Source organism: Emys orbicularis, chromosome 6 (genome assembly GCF_028017835.1).
Source record: "Emys orbicularis isolate rEmyOrb1 chromosome 6, rEmyOrb1.hap1, whole genome shotgun sequence".
NCBI lineage: Eukaryota > Metazoa > Chordata > Testudines > Emydidae > Emys > Emys orbicularis.
Window position 1 is genome coordinate 125341381 of NC_088688.1, and position 25532 is coordinate 125366912.

A 25532-nucleotide genomic window follows, 5' to 3' on the forward strand; every position below is an offset into this window, starting at 1 on the left:
GAATGAAAGCTGAGAGTCTCATGCATTCACATGACTCCAGGAGCTGGGGCTTTAAGAAAAACACCAAATACCACAAGACTGGAGTTGGTAACACTGTTTACATGTAGCTGTCAGTAATACGCCATAGTCAAAAAGTGTTTGTAGAGATGATTTGTTTAATAAGTAATCCCCAAAGATCATATTCTTCAAAACCCCAAAGTGTTTGTGACTAATGCACAAACAGAAACAGGGGCTAAATATGCTCAGGAGATTTTGTTTCTCCAGCTCTAATGACTCTGGGGTAGACGTTACCTCCTAAGTAGTAGTTTAGCTGGTGAGTAAGCCAATTGACTTAAATCGGACTCTTTACAGGCTAAGGGACTATTCGGCTAGTGAGGCTGGTGGAATCTGACCTTATATTAACAGTAATGGCATGAAATAGTGAACCCACTTATGGCAACGTTTAAAAGGATCTTCTCAAGAGCCACAAGGAAGTATAAAGGCAACAGAAGCCATTGCCTCAATACCTTTTTGTTTCGGTGGCTGTAGAAGTCAAAGCTTTCCTACAGCGATGCAGTGAGAGAGATGATCGCTTTAAAGAGGGGCAGTCTTAACGAAGGCCCTTGCTGTTTAGCCATGAAGGAACAATGGATCAAATCGCATTCCCCTCCTCCCCAGTGCACGTGCGCCCACGCGCTCCCACACAAATATATCCCTGGGTAGATGATGCATAGTATTTCTTTTGAACGGGGCTGATCATTAAACGGTGCTGTCAAGAAGTAGATCTGACGGGTCCTGGACTATCCACAAGGCACTCGGGCAGTGCTCATTCATCTCGTTTAGTTTCACTGTACTCCTGCACCATTTGTCTGTCCAAGGCCTGTGATGGTAATAACAGGGCGGGTGGCTTTTCTCCCACTTCCTTTTTTTTCTCCTCTATCTCTCTCTCCCCTCTCCCCCTCTCCCCCCCGGCTGATGGATATGCAGAATATGTGGGATGAAGCAAGTGATACTGTCACCGAACTGATGGTGTTCAGTGACTCCTTGAGCTCTTGGCTGGTCTGTACCGCAGGAGCCTGACACCCTGACCACTGAGGCATAAAAAACAGAGCATTGGAAGCCTCAGCCTGTCAGGCGCCGGAGCGTCCCCCAGAGAGGCCCAGAGATGTGTACGCAGAGGGGGGAGGGGAGCAGCGGCTGGGGAGGGGCGAGGAGAGAGAGTGAGAAAAGAATCAAGCCACGAAATGTTGGCTCGTTTCTCCTGAGGCTCAGGCAGGAGCACGGCTGATTCCTGAAAAAGCAGGGCCACCTGCTCAGTGGCTTGCACAGCACAAGAACCGGGAGAGCTGGGTCTTCCGGAGCCGCTAGCTAGGAGGGGATGGGGGACGCACAAGATCCAGCAGGGCCGGCTTTAGGAAGGGCGGGGCCCGATTCGAATACCCGGCGGGGGTCCGGGTCTTCGGCGGCACTTCGGCGGCGAGTCCTTCACTCGCTCCGGGTCTTCCGCGGCACTGAAGGACCCGCCGCCGAAATGCCGCCGAAGACCTGGAGCGAGTGAAGGACCCGCTGCCGAAGTGCTGCCAAAGACCTGGACCGCCGCCGGGTGAGTAAAAATTAAAAAGTTAGGCGCTCTTCTTTAGGGCACGGGGCCCAATTCGGGGGAATTGGCCTAAAGCCGGCCCTGAGATCCAGACAACAGTGCATGGGAATCCTAGCGAGCTCTGCTGTCCAGTCTCTGTGGCAAGCCTCAGCGTGGCGAGAGAGTTCCTCTGAGAAGTTAATGGTGGCACATTTTGCGGGAGGAGGATGCAAGGCACGCTCAGGATGGCTGCATGGTGCAGCCGTGCTCGGGATTGGGGTTGTTGGCTCGCGCTTGGAAGAGTGGGGCTCGAGTTCTCATTCAGATTCGGGATGCCTTGTTGGGGGGAGGGGGGAGGTTTGGGTGAGAGCTCCTGATGTGTGGGATGGGAACCGGTGGAGTGATCCATACGGCTCACTGCCCTCTCCTTGTGCCATGCTAAATGACGGGCTGGGAACTGGTGGAATGGTCCATGGGACAGATATGGCAATTCACACTGTCCTACATCCCACCACTGCCACAATATATGTCACAGTTTCAGAGTAACTGCATCTATATTCCCCCTCCGGGGTTGCTTGAGGGCACCCTCTTAACTGTTTCGGGCTCCCAGCCATCACCTCTCTTGGGCGGAGACCCGGGTCTCACTCCCTCCTGATCAGGGGTTTTAAGGCTGCACAGCTCCCTGATCTACACTGTGATATCCACAGCAAACCAGGCTGCCTAAAAACCCCAGTGCCTGCGCGTTGCTTTCTCTCCAAAGGCCCTGACCAGTGTTGTGTCAGTTATAAGTTACCAGACATCTCCTCCTTAGTGCATTGATTCCTAGCATCAAAGCATTACAGAGAAAACATATTAAAACAGGAAAAGTTCCTACACCCTGGCTAAAATGTTTACCAGAGGTCAGCCCCCGCTCCAATCCAGAGCTCTGGTCGTTTTAGTCCTTCAAACCCCCCCAACTGGGTTTTCCCCATGGTTATAAGTTCATCTGTCTTAGATCCAGAACCAGTCCAAAAGCTGGGCAAATCAGCCATTTCTTTGTACAGCTTGGGCCTTTGACAGGTAAACAGCAGACAATACCCCTGTTCTCAGGGGTAGCTTCAAAAGGCTGGGGTTTTGCATAACCAGAGTTGGGTAGCTTGCCTTAACCTCTGCCTCGGGATTCCCCAGGAAATCCACTTAATGTCCCCAAAATCCATATTTGTCTGGCACAGGTATCGTCTTTTGAACTCCCAGGTCTTATGTCTGTCACATCCCCCCGCCGCTGAGAGGCTACATACAATTTTAGACCCCAATAATGCATAAACTTGATACAATTAGGTCTTTCAAGGATATTGCAGGAAATTGCCATATTTGTCACCAGTTCCTGCTGAAGATACCATGGTACACCCACACCTTGAATACTGCATGCAGTTCTGGTCGCTCTGTCCCAAAGTAGATATAGCAGTATGGAACAGCATCCGTATGAGGAGAAATTAAGAAGACTGGGACTGTTTGTTTTAGAAAAGACAAGACTAAGCGTGGGGGTACGATAGATGTGTACAAAGTCATGACTGGTGTGGGAGAAAGTGAATAGGGCAGTGTTATTTACCCTTTCACATAACACAAGAACCAGGGGTCACCCAATGAAATTAACAGGCAGCAGGTTTAAAATAAACAGAAGGAAGTATTTCTTCACACAATGCACAGTCAACCTGTGGAACTCCTTGCCAGGGGATGTTGTGAAGGCCAAAAGCATAACTAGGTTCAAAAAAGAATTAGCTAAGTTCATGGAGGACAGGTCCATCGATGGCTATTACCAAGATGGTCAGGGACACAACCCCATGCCCCGGGTGTCCCTAAACCTCCAACCACTAGAAGCATCTGACACTGGCCACTGTCAGAGACAGGACACTGCATTAGCTGGACCATTGGCCTAACCCAGTATGGCCATTCTTATGTTCTTATTAGTGGGTGTAGCTAGGGTGCTTCCCTGCATTCTAGGGGAACCCTTTGACTTATTTCCTGGACAGTGTTTAAGCCATTACCTTTCATAATTTCATGTTTCACCTATGCATATAATAAACATTCTGTTAGTGAGCCAGCATTTAACAACCATCCTGTGTAATATCCTACATTAGAATATATGGCCCTGAGCTGTCTGATGCCCCCTCTTATCCTTGTTCCCCCAAAACCTTTGGGTGGGAACTTGAGACCTGCGCTCCCCCCCCCCCCCACACTCCCACAGTCAGACTCCAAGAACCTTCGTCAGTGTCCATATTGATTCAGGCTGCAGGCAGGCCAGTGGGACTCATCACCCACATCTGATTGCTTGCTAGCCCCCAGGGTTTTGAAGGACTAAAACTTACCAGAGCTCAAGGTTGGAGTTGGGGTGAGCTCTGGTAAGCTTCTTAGCATGCATGTAGTTCTTTAATTGTTTTAATATCTTTTCTCTGCAATGCTTTCACCTTACGGATAAATATGCTTGCTTAGAAGGAGATGTGTGGTAATTTGTACCTGCGGGCAATACACTGGTCAGAGCCCTTGGAGAGAAGGCAAAATGCAGGTGCTGGCCTTTTTAGGCAGTCTGGTTTGCTGGGGATATTGCAATGTAGATCAGGGAGCTGTGTGGTTAAAACCCCTGGTCAGGATGGAGTGAGATGAGGGTCTCCTCCCAGGAGAGGTGATGGATAGGAGCTGGAAACCTTTAAGTGAGTGCCCTGGAGGGGTCACAGCAACCATTATGCCCCATACAGGTGCAGTTACCCTGACGCTGTGACAACGCATACATCTCATTACCCTGTCCTTGTGCCCTCTCCCTGGATGTGCTGCGGTACGGTGGAGTGGCCCAGACATCTCATTGGCCTGTCCTTGTGCCATGCTCATCCTGCCGTTTTTGGTTATTTTAAAGTAATGTTTTAACTGAGTTTTTTTATTCTAGTTGCTCTCCTCAACCAGTAAAGAGGGCAACCACACTCCCATGCACAAATCTCGGCACGTATGTCTGCTCAGTGGGAAGAACTTTGTAAATAGCATGCGTCAGGCAGGCTGTGAGGTTGGTATAGAAATCCCTTGCCATGTGCAATGTATCTGTGTGATCAAACAATTGAGAGGTAACGCATGCAATGGAGCTGACCTGTCCCTAAGCACTTGAGGGAGGACGAGGGCTCTGCATTCACCCTACAGTTACTCAACATTTTGTTGTCCCACATGTTTTGAGGGAGTCAGTGCTAGTCTCGGCTAGAGAGGGAGTCCGGAGGAAGCTGGAAACCCAAAGGAAAATAGTCGGCGTTTGGGTTGAGCAGGCAGTCTCAATTGCAAAGAGAGGGAGCCTGCAGCTCGGTTGTAAAGGAGCTTGTTAAGTGACCCTTCTCTGAAGCTGAATAGCTATTTGAATTTAGTTCTAGTCAAGCATGGGTTGCAAATTCCAGATGGCTCCTCTGTTTTTCAGCCTGGTTCTACCCTTCCTACGTACAGAGGGTTTTGACAATGTTAATTCACCTTGGAAAATGCTCATGACACCACAGTATCAGGCGATGGTCAGACCATTACCGCATGCCGCCCCTCCGCCCTTCAGCTGCTGATTCATCCTTACCGGCACCAGGCATGTTTGACATACAGTCCTGGTTCCGTCGGGCCCTTGTAGCGGCTCTGAAGCACTGACCTATCACTGGAATGTATGTGTAAACACCTGGAGGACAGTTGTCCCGACTGATATGTTCTGATATGTATTGTGTCAAATCTGTGCCCACAAACACAGACCACCGGAACCACTCAAACTACCCACATGCCCCTTAGCTGATAGAACCCAGACTAGGGTGACCAGACGTCCTGATATTATCGGGTCTGTCCCAATATTAGGAGCTTTGTCTTATATAGGCAACTATTACACACACCCTGTCCTGATTTTTCACACTTGCTATTTGGCCACTCTAGCCCAGAGAATGACTGCAAATGGTAGTTGTTAGTAGTAAGCTAATAGACACCACTAGAGGGCGACATAAAGTCCTCACAGCCAGTGGGCTTTCTAACCAATGACACCTACGCCACTAGTGACAGCACAGATGCTGCACTCTTCCCCATCCCATAAATCATTCATTCACATACATGAAATGCATAACCAATATTTACACTGGAAAGCTCCATTATGTTTTGTTATGACAGAGTATTCAGTGTAATGCATCTTATTTATAACACTCTTCTTTCATTTCTTACTTCTTTCCTCATCTGCTTTATCTCCTTCCCAAACCCTTCCCCGCTTTTCACTCTCAGGACCATTTTCCCAATGTTCCTCATTGATCCTTTGCCTCCTTGCTTTTTTCGCAATAGCTCATTTTAAAAACAGCAACCAAGAATAAACATTAAGGCAGAGTTAATCTTCAGGTATTGTATATCATGTCCTTCATCATTCAGCAGGACAGGGAACAGAGAGGAAACGTATATGCTATGCACTTCAACAGGAATAGAAATTTGGGAGCAAATCCATTTCTAGTCACTCACAGTGATTAATAGAGTTGTACAGAAGCAGTAATAATAATTAATAAACCACCTGAGCCTTTTACAGAAGTCTAGTAAAGATGTAGTAGGCCCTTTAAGGAGTAATGTTTAATAATCTGACATTCAATTGTTTGAATCTTTATTTTTCACTTCTATTCCCATGAAAGCACCTTAAGCCGTCGGTTTGGAGCAGCTGTTGGAACCACAAAAAACCTCTGAGCTTTTAATGTTAAAGAAGCAACCTTAGGGACCTAGGAATTGCCAGACTGGCTCAGACCTGAGGTCCATCTAGTCCCATATCCTGTCTCTGACAGTGGCTAGGACCAGATGCTTCAGAGGAAGGTGCAATCAGCCTTGCATTAGGCAGGTGTGGAACAATCTGCCCCTATAGTAGGTCTTCTCCAAGTCCCTAGTTAACAGAGATCAGTTTAAATCCTCCTTCAAAATGTACGTAATTTATGTTAGCATTTAGCTTTGGATACTCCTGGTATCTATATAAATCTCCAATCCCTTTTTGAAGACTGCTAAGTTTTTGGTCTCAACCATATCCCGCGACAATGAGTTCCACAGTCGAATTCCACATTCTATTTGTGTTTGCCTCCTTTTATTTTCATTGAAAGTCCTCTAGTTCTTGTGTTACGGGGGCAGGGAGAACAGAAATGGCCTATCTCCCTTCTCTAGATCAGTCATCGATTTTTAGGGACTTCTATCATGTTCCCCCTTCTTTGTCTCCTTTCTAAGATAACAATCCCCGTCTTTTCAATCTCTCTTCATTTAAGTGATTTTCCAGGCCCTTGATCATTCTCATTGCCCTTGTCTGAGCCTCCTCCAGTTCTGAAATATTCTTCTGAAGATGGAGTGACCAGCACAGAACACGCTATCCAGATGAGGCTGAGCCACTGTATAATAGTTTTTGTATTATTCTCCATCCAGTTCCTTATGCATCTTGTTTGCTTTTCTGACTGCAGCTTCTCGTTGAGCAGAGGTCGCCCCTGAGCTGTCTGTAATGACATGGCATTTTAACTAGAACTAGTTGGGAATTTTTTGACAATGGTATTTTGTTGAAACATACACTGTTTACGAGAAAGGGGCGGTTTTGATGAATTTCCCGAGTTGGAAAAAAGTTTCAAATTGTCAAAACATCTCATTTTGACACTTTGGAAATAAAAAAGGTCTGGTTTTGGTTCTAAATGGATTTTGTGGTTGTTGTTTTGAAATGTAAGTTGATTTATAGTAAAAAAAAAAAAAAAAGAATTAGAATAAAAAAGATCAAAATCAAAATGAAATGCTTCAAAATGATTGCAATGAAATCTTTCAATTGACCTGAATACAGGTTTTTTTCTGGTTTTGTGATTCATGATTTTTTTTGAGTTTTTGACTTTTTGTCCCCATTTTGGGTGGAAATAATTTCTGAAATCCCAAATCTACAAGTTGTGTTACCCTAACTTAAAGAGGGAAAGTATGCATAGCATTCTCTGGCTTTATTTCGTAGGCCTGGTCTACACTGGGGGCGATCGATCTAAGTTATGCAACTTCAGCTACGTGAATAACATGGCTGAAGTCAACGTACTTAGATCGACTTACCGTGGTGTCTTCACTGTGGTGAGTCGACTGCTGCCGCTCCCCCGTCGACTCTGCCTGCGCCTCTCGCCGAGCTGGAGTACAGGAGTCGACGGGAGAGTGCTCGGGGGTCGATGTATTGTGTCTAGACTAGACACGATAAATCGATCCCTGCTGGATCGATCGCTGCCCGCCAATCCGGCGGGTAGTGTAGACATACCCGTACTCTAGTTATGGGACCTCCCTCCCAATAGATACAGCAATAATGTTTTGGCTCATGTGAGCACAAGACAGTTCAGATGAACATATTAGGACTGGCAAGGATCACTTGTGACCTTCTTCCTGGCTTTTGTCAGGTGGCTGATGGCCTTAATGTTTTGATGAACGTGTGTGTGTGTGTGTGTGTGTGTGAGAGAGAGAGAGAGAGAGAGAGAGAGCGAGAGAGAGAGAGAGAGAGAGAGATGTCAGAAAAAATCATTCCTGACAGATTGTAGAATAATAGTAATTATTATTTGTATTGTGGTATTGCCTAGTGCTGGGTGCTGTACACGCTCATAACAAAGTGATGGTGCCTGCCCCAAAGAGCTTACAATCTCGGTATCAAACAAGAGATGAGATGTGTACAGAACACACAGCTGGGGAGAGCAGAAGGTAGCAGTGAGACGATCCTGAACAATGTGGTAATGCTGTGAGCTCACATGATGCTTTGCATGGCAGGAGCTCAAAGCCCTACACAGACGTAAGCATCGTTATCCTGGTTATAGAGAGGGAGAGAGGTCCTGAGCCTTGCCAAAGGTGATGTCGTAAGTCAGAGGCAGCAGTTTCCTTGAACAAACTGAGATGCTGGTGTCCATGTCTAGAACTTTAACTGCTCCATCCCCTCCAGCTTTTGGAAAGCCTGGTTGAGGAGTTACGCTGTACCTCTTCCCCTTAGCTTGGCCAAACTGGGGCCCAGATGTAGTACGGGGGCAACTTAATTCCAGGGATGAGGCTCAGCATGACCTCGAGCCCCCTGGAATTTCTCCTGAGGGTATCTAGCCTTAGTGTTCCCTATCCTGGTGAAACATAGAAGGAGCTGGAAAGATTCCCACTGGTTTGGATCAGGCCCAGCGTGAGGAACGTGAGGAAAATCAAAAGGAAAACTCCATCCACTGACTTAGAGTTTGTTTTCTAACAAGTGTCCCAATTTCCATTCCCTAGGGAACCAGGTGGACCGTAAAGCCTACAATAAGAATTGCACTGGATATCACCTAGACTGCAGACTGCATTTAGCTGCTTCTTCCCCCTCGCCTCATCAGTGTCTGTTTTAGTGCCAAATTACCATTTGTTTTGTTTTCTCTTTCCCTTACTTAGGGAGCGAGTTTTCTGGAAGTCCATACAGCCACCCACAATATTCAACATACAATGACTCCTGGAGATTTCCCAACCCTGGATTGCTAGGTGAGTTTTCCTACTGAGTTTCTACAGGAAGAGCCTGCTCACTGCAGCTGGGGCTTGTCCTGTAAGTGGCTGCACATCTCCTCACTGGATGTTGGGCCAGATCTGGCCTTTGTGCACGTCCAGTCATGGTAAGTGAGAAGCATCTCCTTGCACAATCTTATGTGTCCTTGTTGGATTCCCTCTGACTGCCCACAATGACAACAATCCTGCTTCAAGATATACTAGGACAGACCCCTGCGCCAGCCTGGGGTCCTGTCTCTCTGCTGGCTGTTCTCTCTCCATCTCTCTTTCTCTTGCACGCACGCACCACATTGCCTCATACCTTGCCCCCATTCACTGACACATACAAGATTCAGATTTGTTATTTGGAGGGCTACAGAGTCCCTTGCCTGCAGAACGTGGTGCGGTCACTATGCTGTTAAAAAACAACAATATCCTGGTGTTTGTAATCAACTGGAAATGTTTGTTTCCAAATTAGAATAAATAGTCTATGCCAGAATCCAAGACCAGAGAATTGCCTGCAAGGTTAGTTCAATCTGCTCGTCTCGCTCGCTACCAATGCCTATTCTTATCAACCCCTCATTTCATGTCTGCTTTTTAATTTGGCTTTTGCCACAGATTGGGGCTCCATTTCTGGGTGGGCTTCTGCTAGCAGGAACCCCTACACCTGTGCAAAATCTTTTCAGCTTGAGGGGAATCTCCTGAGCCCAGGGTCTGTGCTAGCAGATCCTCATGCAGAATGGGGGCCCTAATCTACAGAGTGAACATGATCCATTTTACACCACTGTCTCAAAAATTGGCCCCTTTGACTTTATATATACACAGAGCACACATTAGTGAGAATTTTCCTGCACAGTTTGCATGGAGGAGGCAGGCAAAATACCAATTAATTGTCCTCTATCAACTGTAAGAATAGAAAAAAAACGAGGAGTCCTTGTGGCACCTTAGAGACTAACAAATTTATTTGGGCATAAGCTTTCGTGGGTTCTAGCCCACGAAAGCTTATGCCCAAATAAATTTGTTAGTCTCTAAGGTGCCACAAGGATGCCTCGGTTTTTTTGCTGATACAGACTAACCACTGAAACCTGTAGGAATAGAGTTTTCCAGATTTATGGATGACAGGCTGATGTAGGTGACCTCCAGCAGAGGAATAATTTTGAATTTTTGACTTTTTTTCATTGTTTCTTTGTTTTAAGTAGTTGAACCTCTAAGTAACTGAGCTACCCAACCTTTGTTCGTCATGATTCTTGTCTTTAAAGAAATCCTTTGGGAGTAACAGACAGCGACAGCGCCCCATGCCGTGGTACAGGTAGAATACCGCCACTGGCAGTATTATAGTTAAGGGTCTGTTAGTGCTTCCCTCATAAATCAGAGGCCAGATGCTCTGCTGATGCAATCTGGCATAGCTCTACTGAAGCCAACCAACCTACATGGATGTAAATCCATGTAGGATCTAGCCCAGGAGTTAAGATAAAACTTTGATTTGGATGCTTGAATCCACTTTAACTGAGACTCATAAGGAAGGGAGGGTGTTATTCCGCAACTCTTTTAAAAGAAAATGGCCTGGTTTTAAATTGTACAATTGTAGCAAAATTCAACAGCAGCTCTTCACCCCTGTAGGAGTTCCCCGAATATGGAAGGGGTGTTCTGTACACGCAGAAAGCTAACAGCAGCAACAAAAACATGTTATTTGAAAAGGATGCCATCTGCAAAGTAGCTAAGGCTAGATTCTGAACCCCTTACTCATATTGGAAAGGAATTATTTCCCCAAGAAGCCTCATGTACTGATGACATACTGAAGTTTAAATACCTCTTGAAAACGCACTGCTACTTTGATATCTACAAGTAACAATAATAGCATGCTTCTCTGGAAATTTCAGATTGCCTGGTCATATATGGATATAAATATATCAAACATTGTGAGCTGGACTCTTGGCCAGTATAAATTGGTGTAGTGCTTTGAAGCCAATGGAGCTACACTGATTTGCACCAGCTGAGGACCTGTCCCAGTGTCTTGAAAACTTTGCAATTTGATTGAATTGAAGCAAAAGATTTCCCTTCATTTTAATCCTCAATGTTACAGTCGCTTCAAAAAAGCACTTCTGAGCCATTTGATTTTTTTCTGAACAGTGTATGACGAGTAAGGCTAAGATTTAGTCAGGGGTATTTTTGGTAAAAGTCATGGACAGGTCATGGTCAATAAATAAAAATTCACGGCCCGTGACCTGTTCATGAGTTTTACCAAAAATACCCCTGACTAAATCTCTACTTCTGGGGCCCTACTGCTCTGGGGAACCCCTGCTGGGGGGGACCTGCTCCAGAATTGAGGGTTGACTGCCCCCTGGCCGCTGCTCCTGGGGACTGCTCTCTGGGCGGCCTCTGGGCTCCCCTGTGGCCACTGCTCCAGCAACCCTGGGACCACTGCCGCTCAGGCGGTTCCCCAGGACACCCACAGGACCGCTGCTCGGGCACTCCCCAGAGCCAGTCACACTAGCCGCTGTTCCAGTGGACCCCGGAGCCACCTTCCCAGGGCCTCCCGAGCAGTGGCTGGAGCAGCTGGCCTTGGGTCGCTCCAGCAGCGTCCGGTGCGGCTGGCCGTGGGGCGACCAAGCAGCTGGGGCCAGCTGCCCGGGCGGCCCTGAAGTCAGCCGCACCAGCCACTGCGGAAGTCACGGAGGTTGGGGAAGTCACAGATTCCATGACTTTCTGCAACCTCTGTGAAAGAATGATCAGCTAGGAGGCAACAAGAGCCATGTAGAGTATCAGAAAAAGAAATCTAAGCTCAAGATTTATCCTTTGGCGCTCGATCCTCTGTCCTCTACTTGGGCAAGGCTCCCACTGACTTAACCAGTAGCTCAATGAGAGTAAGGAAGATGGGGCTGGGCCCCAAGTCATGGTTTCACAGGACTTATTACTTTCATAGCAATGTGAGTTAGGGAGAGAATGTTGGCTCCAAGTTACCATCCAAACTCGGAAAGGCCTAACTGGTGTGACTCTACATTCCTGCAGCCGAGATTTTGGGGGGGTCTTTTAACTCTATAAAGGATGGTTTCACTCTCTTGAGACCAGCGTTCATGCAGTATCTGATTCAAAGCCATGGCCCTGACAAAGTTAATCACAGCATGCAGTGGCAAGGTTGGTTTTCCAAAGTCCTACTCCCTTATTGAGATGACAGTGTAACACCTTGAACACTTAAAAGAATACACGTTCAGTGAATTCTTTTGGCTGGTTAGGAAAGAATCGTATCAACAGGCGTTGCAGCAAGCTCAGATTTTGCCAGTCCCTAGGGCATCCTTGTGGGGAACAGAAACTTGGAAAAGGGGAGCAGTGGCAGTGAGAGAGGAAATTTCAGCGTGAAAAATGATAGATTGGGAGCAGCACGAAAGATAATGGGAGTCAAGTGAGCTAAAACCACAGGTGACCTAAAGGATGGAATTGTTGGCTCCTGGGCTTTTCCTTCCAAACACGCATTAGCTGTGAAGCGTGTTAGCTAGTTTCCCTCCCTTAAGGTGGTGTTTCACCATTAAATGGGACCCAGTAAGTTGAAGTAGCTGATCATACGGCAATACCAATTCTGCACCTGTATACACACACGTCTCTTTGTTCTGTGGGGCTAATCCTTCCATAGCACACTGCTGCCTACACTGCTGTCCCAGTGCGAGTGAAGGACCCGCCGCAGAATTGCCGCCGAAGACCCGGAGCGCGGAAGGACTCCCCCCCCCCCTGCCGCCGAATTGCCACCCCCCCAAATCCTGGTGCCCTAGGCGACCGCCTAGGTTGCCTAAATGGAAGCGCTGGCCCTGACTGGACAGGTGCCGAACAGGCAGAGCCATCTAATGCCAGCACAAGTCATTACCGCTGCCTGGAGCCTTCAGGCCATTCTGTTCGACACTGTTCAGTTTCTTATACTTCTCTGATCGGCCTGGTACCTGAGTGCCTTCCTCTGCATTCAAGTGATGTAACCAGCCTCGTGTGTCAGACCCCTCCTGGTTTGCAGGCTTTAGATTCTTAAAAATAAGGACCCAATCCTGCACCCACCGAAGTCAGCAGGAGTTCTGCTGCCAACTTAGTGGGAGAGAAATAACCTCCTCAGTTTCAATATGAGTGTGTCTTCTGAGCACAGCTTAAACCTTAGTTTTCACTCTTAAAGTTGTCCGGCTGCGGTGACCAGTTAGCAGTGTGTAATTACGTAGAGAGCAGTCATAAGGCTAGGTGCGTCCTTCTTTGTTTTCCACTGCAGTGTTAAAATCATAAAGGCTGCTGTGATTTGTATGAACACACACACAACACCACACACACACACACACACACTCTCTCTCTCTCTCTCGGTCAGTTACCGTTATTGAGGTCTAGCGAGCCTGCCTGTTTAAAGTCTACTTACCACAAACATGCTAAAAGTGGATAATAGCAACACAGTCTAATGAAGAAAAATGATTCAATTTCATGCTGGTTTGTTGTAATAACTTCTTTACCATTTTCACTCATTACTTTCGACTGGATGTTGATCACGGCAGATTTTGTTTGATGCACTGTTCCCACTTCTGAACTGATGTGATTTGTGTGCATTGTGAAATGTAAGTGAGTATGACAGGGTTCCCTTTTGAATATACCTGAGCTATCTAGCTGTTGTTACAGGAGACAGGGTCACAAGATCGACAATATTGGCGTGGCTTCATATGAGGTGAAAGGGTTTGGAACCAGTCAATTAGGATTAGAATCAGTTCTTCGGGGGGTTTCTATAAAAGGATTAGAGAACAAGTATGTGCCAGAAATGACTGTGTCAAGAAATAAATTGATGATTATATGAATTAGAAAGAAAAAATGACAGAAGAATGGACAAGTTTATTCTAGATGAGAGGGTAATGACAGGGGGAGAGAGTGAATGTTTTGTGATGTGATGGTTTCATTTTTCACTTTAAATACAGGCCTTTTTGATTTCACCACAGAAATGTGAATTGGAGAAAATCAAACTTACGAGAAATGTGGTGCTGTTGAGCAGCTTCAGAGAAATATTGGGCTTTAATAGCTGCACTGAGTAAGAAATGTAATGGGGGCAGCAGAAGCCGGAGGAAAATGGCTTTTTGTTCTTTCAGTCCTGCGAGATTCAGGGTGGAATCCTGGCTCCCTTGAAGTCAAAGTGAATTTTGCCATTGACTTCAATGGCGCCTGGATTCATCCTCTATTTTTTGTCCAGCAATGATCTATTTTTTCCCCTAAATTTTCTTTGTGTTTTTGCCTTAACATTGAGACCTGCTTGGTCGCTCCATTTGGTTTCATCGCTCTGAATCGCTAATTAATTGTTTAAAAGCAGAGCTTTCCCTATGCCTTGCCCTTTGGTGGTGCTGGATCTGGAATCCCGGCTGAAGGATGCGTCTAGATGGTTGGGAAATCCTGACTGGGCATCAACTTAGACGCCAGGACAACACAACTCATTGAATTGTAGGGCGGGACAATGAGTGCACTAGATTCTAGTGACTAAAAAAGGACTTTCTTGAACAGTCTCCTGTTTTTTAAAATTGATCTTACATTGCAGATGGCTCCAAAGCAAAACCTTGGATCTGAACACCTCTGTGCATTGGGGCACAGACTGGTCGGAAAATAGAAAATAGAATCCCATTCTTGGAGGGGAAAAATCAAACAAAATGAAGATTTTGTGCTTCATCGTATATGTGCCTGATTTTTTTTCCTATAAAAGGTGTGGAACAGAACAATTTTTTCTGTTTAGTTTCTAATTGAAAGAAAAAGTTCCAGTTTTCCAAGTGTTTTGTTGTTTGTTCCCCCCATTGTCTCTCTCTTTATTTCCCTTTTTGGAACAGGGAAGGAGGTATAAAAATCAGTGGAAGTAGGGGAAAAAACCCAAAGCACCAGATCTTTAACAACCAGAAAAATGAATGGAACTTTTTCACTTCCATGTTTTTGATATGAATCTTCTGACCAGAATAATAATTTTTCATTAAAATTTTCAATTGGACTGAAAAGCCATTTCCCCCCATTTTTTTGTTTGTTTGTTTGTTTTTGGACTAGCTCTAATTGGAACTGTTGAAAAATCACATCCATCACGATCAAACCAGGACTTTCAACACCCTCTGAGGTAGTTCCCCAGGTGTGTTATCTCCATCTTCAAGATGGGGAACCAAGGCACAGAGAAATTACATGACTTGTCCACCATCACAGAGGGAGTCTGTGACAGAAACAAGAATTAAATGCAGATCTTCTGGGCCCCGGTATCTAAGCCACAATGCTCTCATTCTCTCTTAGAGCAAGTTTCTTCCCTGGAGATTTGCCTTTCATTGCAGCCTTCCACCTCCACTACAGGGGATTCCCTGCTCTGCAAGATGCATTTTATCCAGTAACACTGAACAAAATTCTGCCACCCTCACTTGATCCAACCCCCCATGCAAGTCAGAAGGAGTTTGGTTCAAGGGAGAATGCCCATTGAGTTCCTCCTGAAAAGGAACACTCATGCAGACCTCTGAATGTTAGGGGTGCTGCTACTGGTATTCAGTTGGTCTACATGGGATAGCATTTGTAACGTTGTTTGAGAATTTAAAGGATAATATCAGATGAAGGGTGTGTTCCTCCTCTTCCTGTGAATGTACAACACTAGTTAACACTCATGAGTTTGAGTGCATGAAACAAAGGGAATTAGTTTTTCATGTGTCTCAATGAAATTCCTTTTAAACATTTCTTCTATACATAAATTCCCTCCCTCCCACATCCTCATAAATCACTTCCTTTTGAACTACACTGGCATCAATCCAGTCCATACTTGTTGCTCTCCTTTACGAACTCTGAAATGCTATAAAATATCTGTTCTTAAACTTTTTTTCTTTTTAAATAGGTTTTTATCCTCTTCCAGGGCAAACAGTAAATGTTTCCCCACCAGGAACATGCCTTTCCTTCAGACAGGAATACTTGGGACGCAGCAAGGAGTCAAAACCATCATATGCTTTTAGAGTTCATCTAGTTTGACCCCCTGCATAACACAGGCCATTAATTTTAACCCAGATCCCCCCTCTATTGAGCCCAAAGACTTAAGTTAAACCAAAGCATTTCGGTCCTTGGGAGACTAAACTGGTGTGTGCCATAGGGCAGAGATCAGGAGAGACCAAGGGTGCAACCAATGCCTGAGGCCCCTGTGGTGGCAAGGCATGGATTAGATGAGATATGCCCAGATGACCCCAGTCTGTGCTACAGAGGAAGGCATACTCCCCCATGGTCTCTGCCGGTCTGACCTGAGGGAAAATTCCTTCTAGACCCCAAATCCAGAGATCAGTGTGACCCTGAGCATATCTGAGCAAGACCGACCAGCCAGAAATCTAAGACAGAAGATTTTCTGTACCACCTCACTGCATGGTCCACCCCAACCAGTATCTCCTCTGTAGCCAAGGCAGATCTCTTATGCTTCAGAGGAAGGGGTTGGGGGAATTAAAACAGTGTACGAGGGAAATACATTCCTTCCTGAGCCCTGCAGATGGACTGGCTGAAGCCCTGAGTGGCTCTCCAGTCAAACATGTTCTCAAGAAGAAAGAGTTCAATCACCAAAAACTGATCCCTAATTCTTCCTCCTAGCTGGGGTGTCTTTCTCTGTAATCTGTGTTGACCCTCATCTAGACAAAAATCTCTAGAAGCTAGATATAACTCTCAAAGTTTAACCCTGTTATACCAACCCTCCATACTGAGAGCCTCCTTGCGTCTCTATGAGACATCTTCGTATGGTGTGATAGCTGTTCCCAGAGACGGTCTCTCACCAAAGTCCCCTTTAGGTTACTTATTGTCAAGTGTTATCAACTCTTAGGGCTAAATTCCCCAGTGACATTAATAGATATAACTCCGTTTGAAATCAGTGATGCTTCTGCGAATGAAGAACTTGGCTCCGTGAGTTCTCTTCCCAGTTCTTTCTCTGGCTTGTGCTGTGCAGAATGTTAGACGAGATGATCATAATGGTCCCCTTTGTCTTTAAAATCTATGAAATTGCTTACCACTCTGCTCCTCTGTTTCCTGTCTGAAATGTGGGGCTGAGAATGGAAGCCCACCTTGGGAAATCTTCTGTGGGCAATAGGTTAACACTATATTGCTTTTTACATTGCTCCACCACAAAGTTTAGAAATTGTCAAAGGAAGGCAGCACCTCCTTCCCCTCTTTAATGACAACAGGATATTATTTTTCATAGTTCTAACTCCTGTACATTACTTTCCATTTGTTAGCTTGGTGCTGCTTCTATCATATACCACACTGTCATCCTGAAGGTAGAGTAGTTTGTCTTCTGCTTACTTTCCATCCCGTCCCTCTTCTGGGTTTCCCCATTTCTTTGTGTAGGTCACCTAAGGAGATCACAGGAATACCCGTGTTTTAATAGAAATACTCCCATAAAATACCCTGAACAAAGTTCATTATTTACTTCCAACCCTCCCGTGGAGCTTTGTGGCTGGCGAGACATGCTAGAAGGTCTTTCCATTTTGAAATATGTGCTGATTGCCTCCTATTAAATGTTATATCCAAAGACTCCTAACCTGCACTATCACCGGTGTTGTATAGTTAATGCCTGTAGTCTCTGTTTGAAATATTCATATCTCGCTTATGCCTTGAACGTTGTGACTTCTCCACGATGTCTGACAGTGCCATGGTGATTTCTTCTCTTGTCTCCATCCTTAACCCTGTTGCCAGGGTCCCATTGGATGCGGAAGGCTTGTTGGTCAGCAGTTGCATTGCCTCCTCCGTACACATCCTGCTGGCATGCTGTGTGGGGCAGACATGGCATATTTTAATTGTAAAAGAGTCTGGACAATTAATTTTAACACAAATTTGACTCCCCCTAGTGACGTTTTAGGGTTAGAGTTAAGGTTGGGTGAGGGTTACACACCCCTCACTTTACTTGCTTTTCTGATGCTGGGAATAAAAAGATTGGGCCCAATTCGCCTCTCATGATGGTTTTAAATGGCAAAACTCCAGTGACTTTGGTGGAGTTACACCTGCTTTACCCTGTGGGATCAGAATGAGGCCCACCCTATGGTGGTCTTTAGGGTTCCTTAGCTTAATCACTGTCCTGATGTCACGGCATCATTGCTTTGTGCTGAGCTTTGTCAATGACCCAAAGGAACGGGTTTAGTAATCCTCATTTAGCCTTGCATTGTCTTAGTGCCCCCTGCTGGCTGCTATTGCCACTGCCACTACTGTAACATGGCAGGTTTATGGATGATGGGCTGTGGTAGAGTTCTCCTCTCCATGCCAAGACACTTCAGGGGAGGGACAATTGAAGACATTAGATTACCGGTCTGTTTGGGTCCTGGGGACAGATGAAGTGGGGCCAGTGGGAATAAATCTCCCCGTAGAATAACATCTTTGCAATGCACATACGTGTACATTTTTTGAGCTGGAAATTCTCTGTTGTCTGGACACAAGTAGCAGCCCTAGCTGGGGAAATGAGTCTGATGCCTCCCCAGCCTTGCATCCAACCGCCATGTTGTTTGGATTGGCCGATCAGAGAAGGCCTGATCTTGCCCCTGTTACACTCCCCTTGTAATCAGCAATCCTCTCTCCATTGAGTCCAGTGGGCACATGGAAAGTAGGTGAGTGCTGACTTTGGGACCCCCCCAGCACACATTGGTTTGGGATGAACAGGAGACTTTGTCTCCTCTGCCTCAAAGTCCCCACACAAATGTCCAGACATCCTCTTCGGGATTCGCTCTCCACTGAATGCACAGTCAGCAGTTCCCTTTGTGTCTCTCTCCCTTCGTGGTTAATCCTTTTTCCTTTTTTTAAGCATCAGACAATCATTCACTCAATGCAATATAAGGCCGTATCACATATAGAGCAGCTGAATGTAGAGCACGTGAACTGAGAAAGCTTCGCACTGGTACTTTCCTTTAAACAAAGAAAAATGCAAGCACTTTAGAGAGCCCAGTGAAAGCAAAAGAAAGCTTGAAATGGGGCTTATGAAATCTCCCCCCAATTAATATTTTTCAACCATATATACTTTTGCTTTCCTACAAGAGTCATGGGTTTCTAGGGAGAGCGACCTGTGAGCTTGATTGTGATGAGAACTCACTTGGATGTTTCCCAGGCATTGAATTAAAGGGGCCTTTTGTTGACTTGATGGTTTATCAGAAGCCTTAGTGATCCTATAATTATGAGCCTGGCCAGTGGGGATGATACAATAATGCCTTTGAATATGTGCATATATAAAACCTGTAGCAGATTGGGAAAAATTAACTCATTACTGTAACTCATGAATGCGGGCCAGATACCTTTTCAGAGTTCTGCAGTGGCAATAAGAAAAGGCCCAACAATGGACAGTGTATGTGATTAAAACATGCCAGCTTCATTTCTTTTGTGATCACCAGAAAAGATATTTGGAAGAAGATTTGGGGACCTGTCCGGATCTTTTTAATTATCATCGCATTTATTCTTTATGGCCGGCGCTGGGTAAACACACTGAATTAGAAATGTAGAACCGAGAGAAAGAGAGGCCATTTTTGAAAACCCTCACTGGCAGTGTTGTTTATTCATCTGTGCTGGTGCTCACAGAGAGAGCGCTCAAATGAAATTAATCGGAAACATCTTGAGCTACAACGTGGAACACATCAGTTCTACCTTGGAACATGGAACGATGTAAAACATAATTAGCCATGAGAGACTCAGTGACTAAATTCAGGATTCAGGAGTGCTACTGTATGTCTGATTCTCCTCTCCCTCCTCCTCCCTAAACCATTATCTTCTGATATGTTTCTCACTGTTGGGTTATTAAAAAGGCTATTCTGGAGATAGCCCACAATACGTATTTGCTTTCTCCTAACTCCAGACCATTTCTGGAACAAAGATGGCTTCCATTTCTTGTCACCTGATCTTTTACGTTGTTTGAGACTTAAAGCTATACTAACAGTCCGTTTAAGCTAGCTGAAAATGTGGTGTTTTCCTCCCCTCTTGGGAGAGTCCACTCTTCTGCTCTTCTGAGGTGAAAATATGATCACGGTGGCTGAACTTTAAACAAGAAAACAGTCTACCTGACTTCATTGGGATGACTTGTTGGATTACGTTAAGCATGTGCATCAGCCTCTGCAGCGTCGGACTGTTGTCCTGCGCTCCAGCTAGTCCTGTTCGAACCCATACCACCTATCCCACCTCCTCTGCAGCAGGTTTGCCAGTCACAAGTGGTGGTAAAGGTGGGCTGTCTAATGAGCTTCTCTGTAATGCAACGGTCCTCAACCCAGTGTCCCCGAATCGAGCTCTCCGCTGACATAGCAGCTGGAGCTGCCCTGACAGGAATTACTTGTAAGCAAGCGACACGGCACCTGGTGCAGTTGTTCATTATTGATGTTCAGCCCAAATATTTGATGACCTGCGGGGGATCAGAGCATTGTAAAGCAGTTCCCTCCCCCTGTTGGGATTGCAAGCTCAGACTCAGTGGTGCAGAGTAATTGAGGCCAGGGTTGTGTCTTGTGCTGGCATTTCACTGAGGCATGTTAGTGTAACACTGTTTTTGCTGACCTGACGGCGCCAAGGCAGCTTGGACATGTGTGGTTGCCACTGGTGAGGAAGTCTGAGTTGAGTTCCTGGCATGCAGGAGGCAGGAAAAAACAAGGCAGTGGCATGGGTGTTGGTGTGTTAGGAGAGCAATGTCTTGAGGAGCCTCTTGCTCTGTTAAGAGGCCAGCTCTCCTTTGAGAATGTGGCTAAACTGCTTGAGCCTGGGGAGTATAGTAGGAGAGTTACGGTAATGTTGGACACCCTGCGTTGGCTCGAAAGTATGGAAGTATTGGCGGTAAATTGGAGATCATGGTACTTGGTGACCACAGGCAGCGCACACCCTCAGGTTAACAGATCACCGTGTCCTGACACGTTCTGATTCTAGTTTAGGCTCCGTTTGCTCAACTTGTATGCAGTCAGTCTCACTGCACGCCCTGCCCTGGTTGCTGTGTGAAGGCGTTTTCCGGTAACTGTAGCAGCAGGGCTGCAGGCGGGAGCGTACACAGGGAGAAAAGAGACTAGGGAAGGAATGGGGGTGGGCTTGAGCATGGGTGGTGGCATTTCTCTATGCCCAGCCCAAAGGATCCCCCTAAACATCAAGAGGGGAGCAGGAAAACCTGCAGAATTCTTTTTATCAATTATTTTTTAAATAGAATTACAGAAAGGGTGCTTGACCCGGAAACTGACTATTCCAAGATGAGTTACTTCACAGACCAAACAAACTCAAGTTGGCATTAGAATCACGGAATCATAGAATCTCAGGGTTGGAAGGGACCTCAGGAGGTCATCTAGGCCAACCCCCTGCTCAAAGCAGGACCAATCCCCAACTAAATCATTGTCCCTTTAAGACCCAAACTGATCTTTCTCATTCGAGTAAAAAGGGAGCATTACTAATGAGTACGAGTCGAAAATCAAAAAGGAAATAGAGCTTTGGAAGAGAGAACCCTAGCTCAGCTCAGCAGAGAGACCAGTCTGGGCGAGTGGAAAGAAAACCTGTATCTGTAAGAATTACAGCTTGAGCTGAAATCAGATGACTTTGCGTATTCTTTTAGCACTCAGGGATGCAGTTCTAGTGCTCCGGTGTCAGTACTTGGCCATCTAGAACACAGTCCAGTGTAGACATTTTTTTGAATCCCCTTTCCCCGAGTCTGGTGGAATGCAGGCAGTCGCTGCCTGTCCCAGAGGTGGTGAGCCACCAAGCCGAGAAAGCAAAGCCACTGGGCAAGAGGGAGCAATAGCTTGGGGGGTAGCTCAGTGGTTTGAGCATGGACCTACTAAACCCAGGCTTATGAGTTCAATCCTTGAGGGGGCCACTTAGGGATTTGGGGCAAAAATCTGTCTGGGGATTGGTCCTGCTTTGAGCAGGGGGTTGGACTAGATGACCTCCTGAGGTCCCTTCCAACCCTGATAGTCTATGAAGGAGACCCTCTTTCAGCTAAAGCAGTTTATTGACCATAAAAAGCTCTTTTCACTGTTACACCAGAGTGCAGGACTCAGCAAAAGAATGGGCAACCCTGAGCTGCAGGAGAGGGTGAAGCTACCTATGTTAACGTTTGTAGTCTGACACTATGGCACCAGGCACCACATAGATCCAGGTGAAATGAGCGGCAGTTCTTCCAGTAAACGGCACGGTGCAGGGGGGCAGGATGAAAGATATTTCCTAGAGCAAATCCCCATGCATGTGAAGGGAGCAGCCCCAACCTCTGCAGAAGCATGGAACCCAGGGGTCCCCCCTAGGGTCTGGGGCAGAAGGAAGCATGCTGTGAATGCACCGGCTGGCTGCTTTGTTTGGCCTCCCTCCACTTACACTGGCTCAGCATGTGCTGTGGGGCGTGGTTGAACCCATTGCCGGAGTTGACGTTACATTTCATTTGCACTGCAGTAGCGCTTAGGAGCCCTTTGTGCTAGATGTTGCATAGCACAGAACGGAGCGGTGTCCGCTGCCCGGACGCGCTGACAATCTAAGCATAAGACCAGAGTTGGCGGGCGGATACAGTCCGACAGGGAGAGCACTAGGAAACAGGACAGTATTGGTCACGCTAGAAATAGCCGGGTAGCCAGGGCAGTGGGATGTACCTGCGGGCTTGTACTCCATGCCTCGGCCTGTGCTGTCACAGCCACACTTCTGGTTTGTGTGTGTATGTCAGCCAGAGCTGGGAACTCCACCTGCGGCTCCGGCATAGACACATCCTGAGAGTCGAGACCTCTCCCGAAATGGAGCGGCTCAGCCTCAACGGCTGGCATTGGTTCAGGGATTTTGGCTGTTGCCTCCTCTGTGCGGTGTTACGGAGGGAACGAAGGGAAGAGCTCTCCAGGCTCCCTATACACCCCGTCTGGCCCTCAGAGACAGACCCCTCATCTCTTTGTACGTTCAGGCTCATGAAATGGCACGACTTTCCCCAGGTCTCCACACGCTGTCAGCGAAACTCTGTGAATTCAGTGTTGATGCAAAGCTAACTACAGAATTTCTTGCATTTCTGATGTGTACAGCCGGGGGCACCCAAAACGTACAGCACAGTATGCAGGCACGTGTGTGTGTGGGGGGGTGCATGGGTGGGGGAAGCAGGTATGTTCTTTCTGTCCCTTTTTACTATATCTGTACATGCAAGGCCTGATTCTCTGATGTGCTGAGCACTTGCGGCTCCAGCTGAAGTCACTGGGGCTCAGCACCTTGGTAACAAGCCTAGCATTAGTCCACATGGTTGGCTAGAAGAAATCACTGTTTTGGTTGACCTAGTAGACTCGCTGCTAATGGACTATGAGGACCGTCGTTCAAGACTCGGGTCTGGTAATGCACACGGTGCACCCACTGACTGGGGCCACTGCTGATTGCTTAGACTTGCTCAGGTCTTCAGGAGCAAGCCCAGGTCAGTGTGACTGGACATGCTGTTGGCTTTATTAACCTGCCAAATTCCTTGAAGACCTAGGAATGAGTTTAAGTGTCTTTGCCCTCGCCACAGTGTGGGTAAACCCACAATCTCAGCTCAAAACTGCACGCCACAAACGTTGGGCATGCAAAATGCAGCCTTTGAGGCCAAGGTGAAGCCACTTTAGGGAGGGATAGCTCAGTTGGGGCAGGGATAACTCAGTGGTTTGAGCATTGGCCTGCTAAATCTGGGGTTGTGAGTTTAAGCCTTGAGGGGGCCATTTAGGGATCTGGGGCAAAATCTGTCAGGGACAGTACTTGGTCCTGCTGTGAAGGCAGGGGACTGGACTCAATGACCTTTCAAGGTCCCTTCAGTTCTATGAGACAGGTATATCTCCATATACACATGACACTTGGAAAATTAGCCCTTTTAAGTCTATTTCTCATACTCTAGCAGGGTTGGTCATCCTTTTTGTATGCTGTTGTGTTACCTAATAGTCAATCCTGTCTAGACACGTATACTTAAAAAGTAACCCACACCTATAGTCAAACAAAAAATCTAGATTCTGAAAGACAATCCAATCTAGCGATGCTCAATTCTAAGGGGCCAGAAAACAGTCACTAATATTGTGCACATTCCAGGGTTTGATTCGATTCAGACACACTCAAGCCCATCGGCATGCCTGAGTTTGCAAAGCTGTGAAACTGGCTTGCTTGATGCAGCTGGATATATGTATTAAATGCTGAAGGCATGTATTCAATCGAAAACTAGCATATTGGATGGAGACCTTGCGTACTGGATCCACCTATGACTCGAGTGACCAATTTCAAAGCTCCGACACATAATATCAACCCCAGACACTTAGTTATTTGTGATAGTTTTAAAATGTTTTCGAATACCAAATAGATTCACAAATGCCGGGAAAGATTCACAGATACTTCACAGAGCCAATCCCCCGCTGCCCTTCTCCAAGTTTATTGAATTCTCCCCAACCAGATCTAATCCAGACAAATGCCTTGATCCCACAAGGGGATCTGATAGCATAGATCCATTTACCCTTGGGAGTCCAAGTCACTTCAGTGGGACTCCACACAACCATAATGGTCTGGGCTTGCCGATCTCTTTGCAGAGCTGAAGATACCGAAAGGAGAACTGAAATGTGAGGTGCTGTCTGCGGCATTCTGGCATTTAATGTTTTAAAGTGATGTGTCTTGTAGCATTTTTGTTGTACCACTTTGCAGGCCCTTATTAGCGTGGGTCTAACTCCAGCCAAGACACCTCTCTGGTGCCCACGGTGTGTTGGGCAGGCTGCCCCCTTTTGACCTGTGTGATCCTCACAGCCATCTTCTCTCTTCCAGGCTCTCCTTATTATTACAGTGCTGCAGCCCGAGGAGCGGCACCCCCAGCAGCTGCTGCTGCCTATGACCGCCACTGACCCAAGGAGTCTGGAACTCCAGCACTTACTAAACATATCATCCAGGCTGACGGCATCCGATTCACCAAGAAATAACCATGCAAATCAGACTGCAAGGAAGGAAGACGAAAGTATCCAGTAGGAACCCGCTGGCTGAAATTTTACTCTTTAAACTGGGTGAACTAATTATTATTATTTTTTAAATCCATGAAATTCTGGCGATATTAACTGGGCTCTCATACAAAACAAAGAAACGGGAGAAACCAGTTCTGCTGCCGTTCCATCTGATTTGAAAGGTACAGTAGCTGCATCCTACACACAGCCTACCGATCTCGCTGCCTCTGGTTCTCTCAGTTGCGCCTGGGGACCGGAAGCTGTTCTGACTTTGAGCAGGCCAACTTGGAGTGTCTCCCTTAAGGTGCATTGACGCAGGCTGTGTGATTCAACATGAGCTGACTGGCTTTTTTTTTTTTTTTTTTGGTAAATAAGGATTGGTCTGCTCAATTTACACAGCACCAATGTAAATAACTTGCTTCCTTGTGTTACTTTTGAGAGTGGCTTAGCGTAAACAGCAACATGGTACAAATTATGAACCGAAAACGCATCTGAAACATGTGTTTTCAAACTGGTGCACTGATTCAAAGAATTCAGTAAGCTTTAACCGACTTTGAACCAGGTTAACATTCATTGTGGCTATATTTGGGGCTGATGTTATTTCTATATACAGCGTCACATCTGACAGTCGTGTGTGAACA

At 46.3% G+C, this 25532-nt stretch overlaps 1 protein-coding gene across 1 annotated transcript in view; it reads left to right on the forward strand.

The window, feature by feature from the left end:
* The window catches only part of PAX5 (paired box 5), a 219896-nt gene extending 195098 nt beyond the window's left edge, over positions 1-24798 (forward strand). Inside the window, exons 9-10 of the mRNA XM_065406100.1 lie at positions 8945-9031; positions 24722-24798. Of these exons, the coding sequence (XP_065262172.1) occupies positions 8945-9031; positions 24722-24798 (164 nt within the window). The remainder of the gene's footprint in view (positions 1-8944; positions 9032-24721) is intronic.
* Positions 24799-25532: the final 734 nt, after the last annotated feature.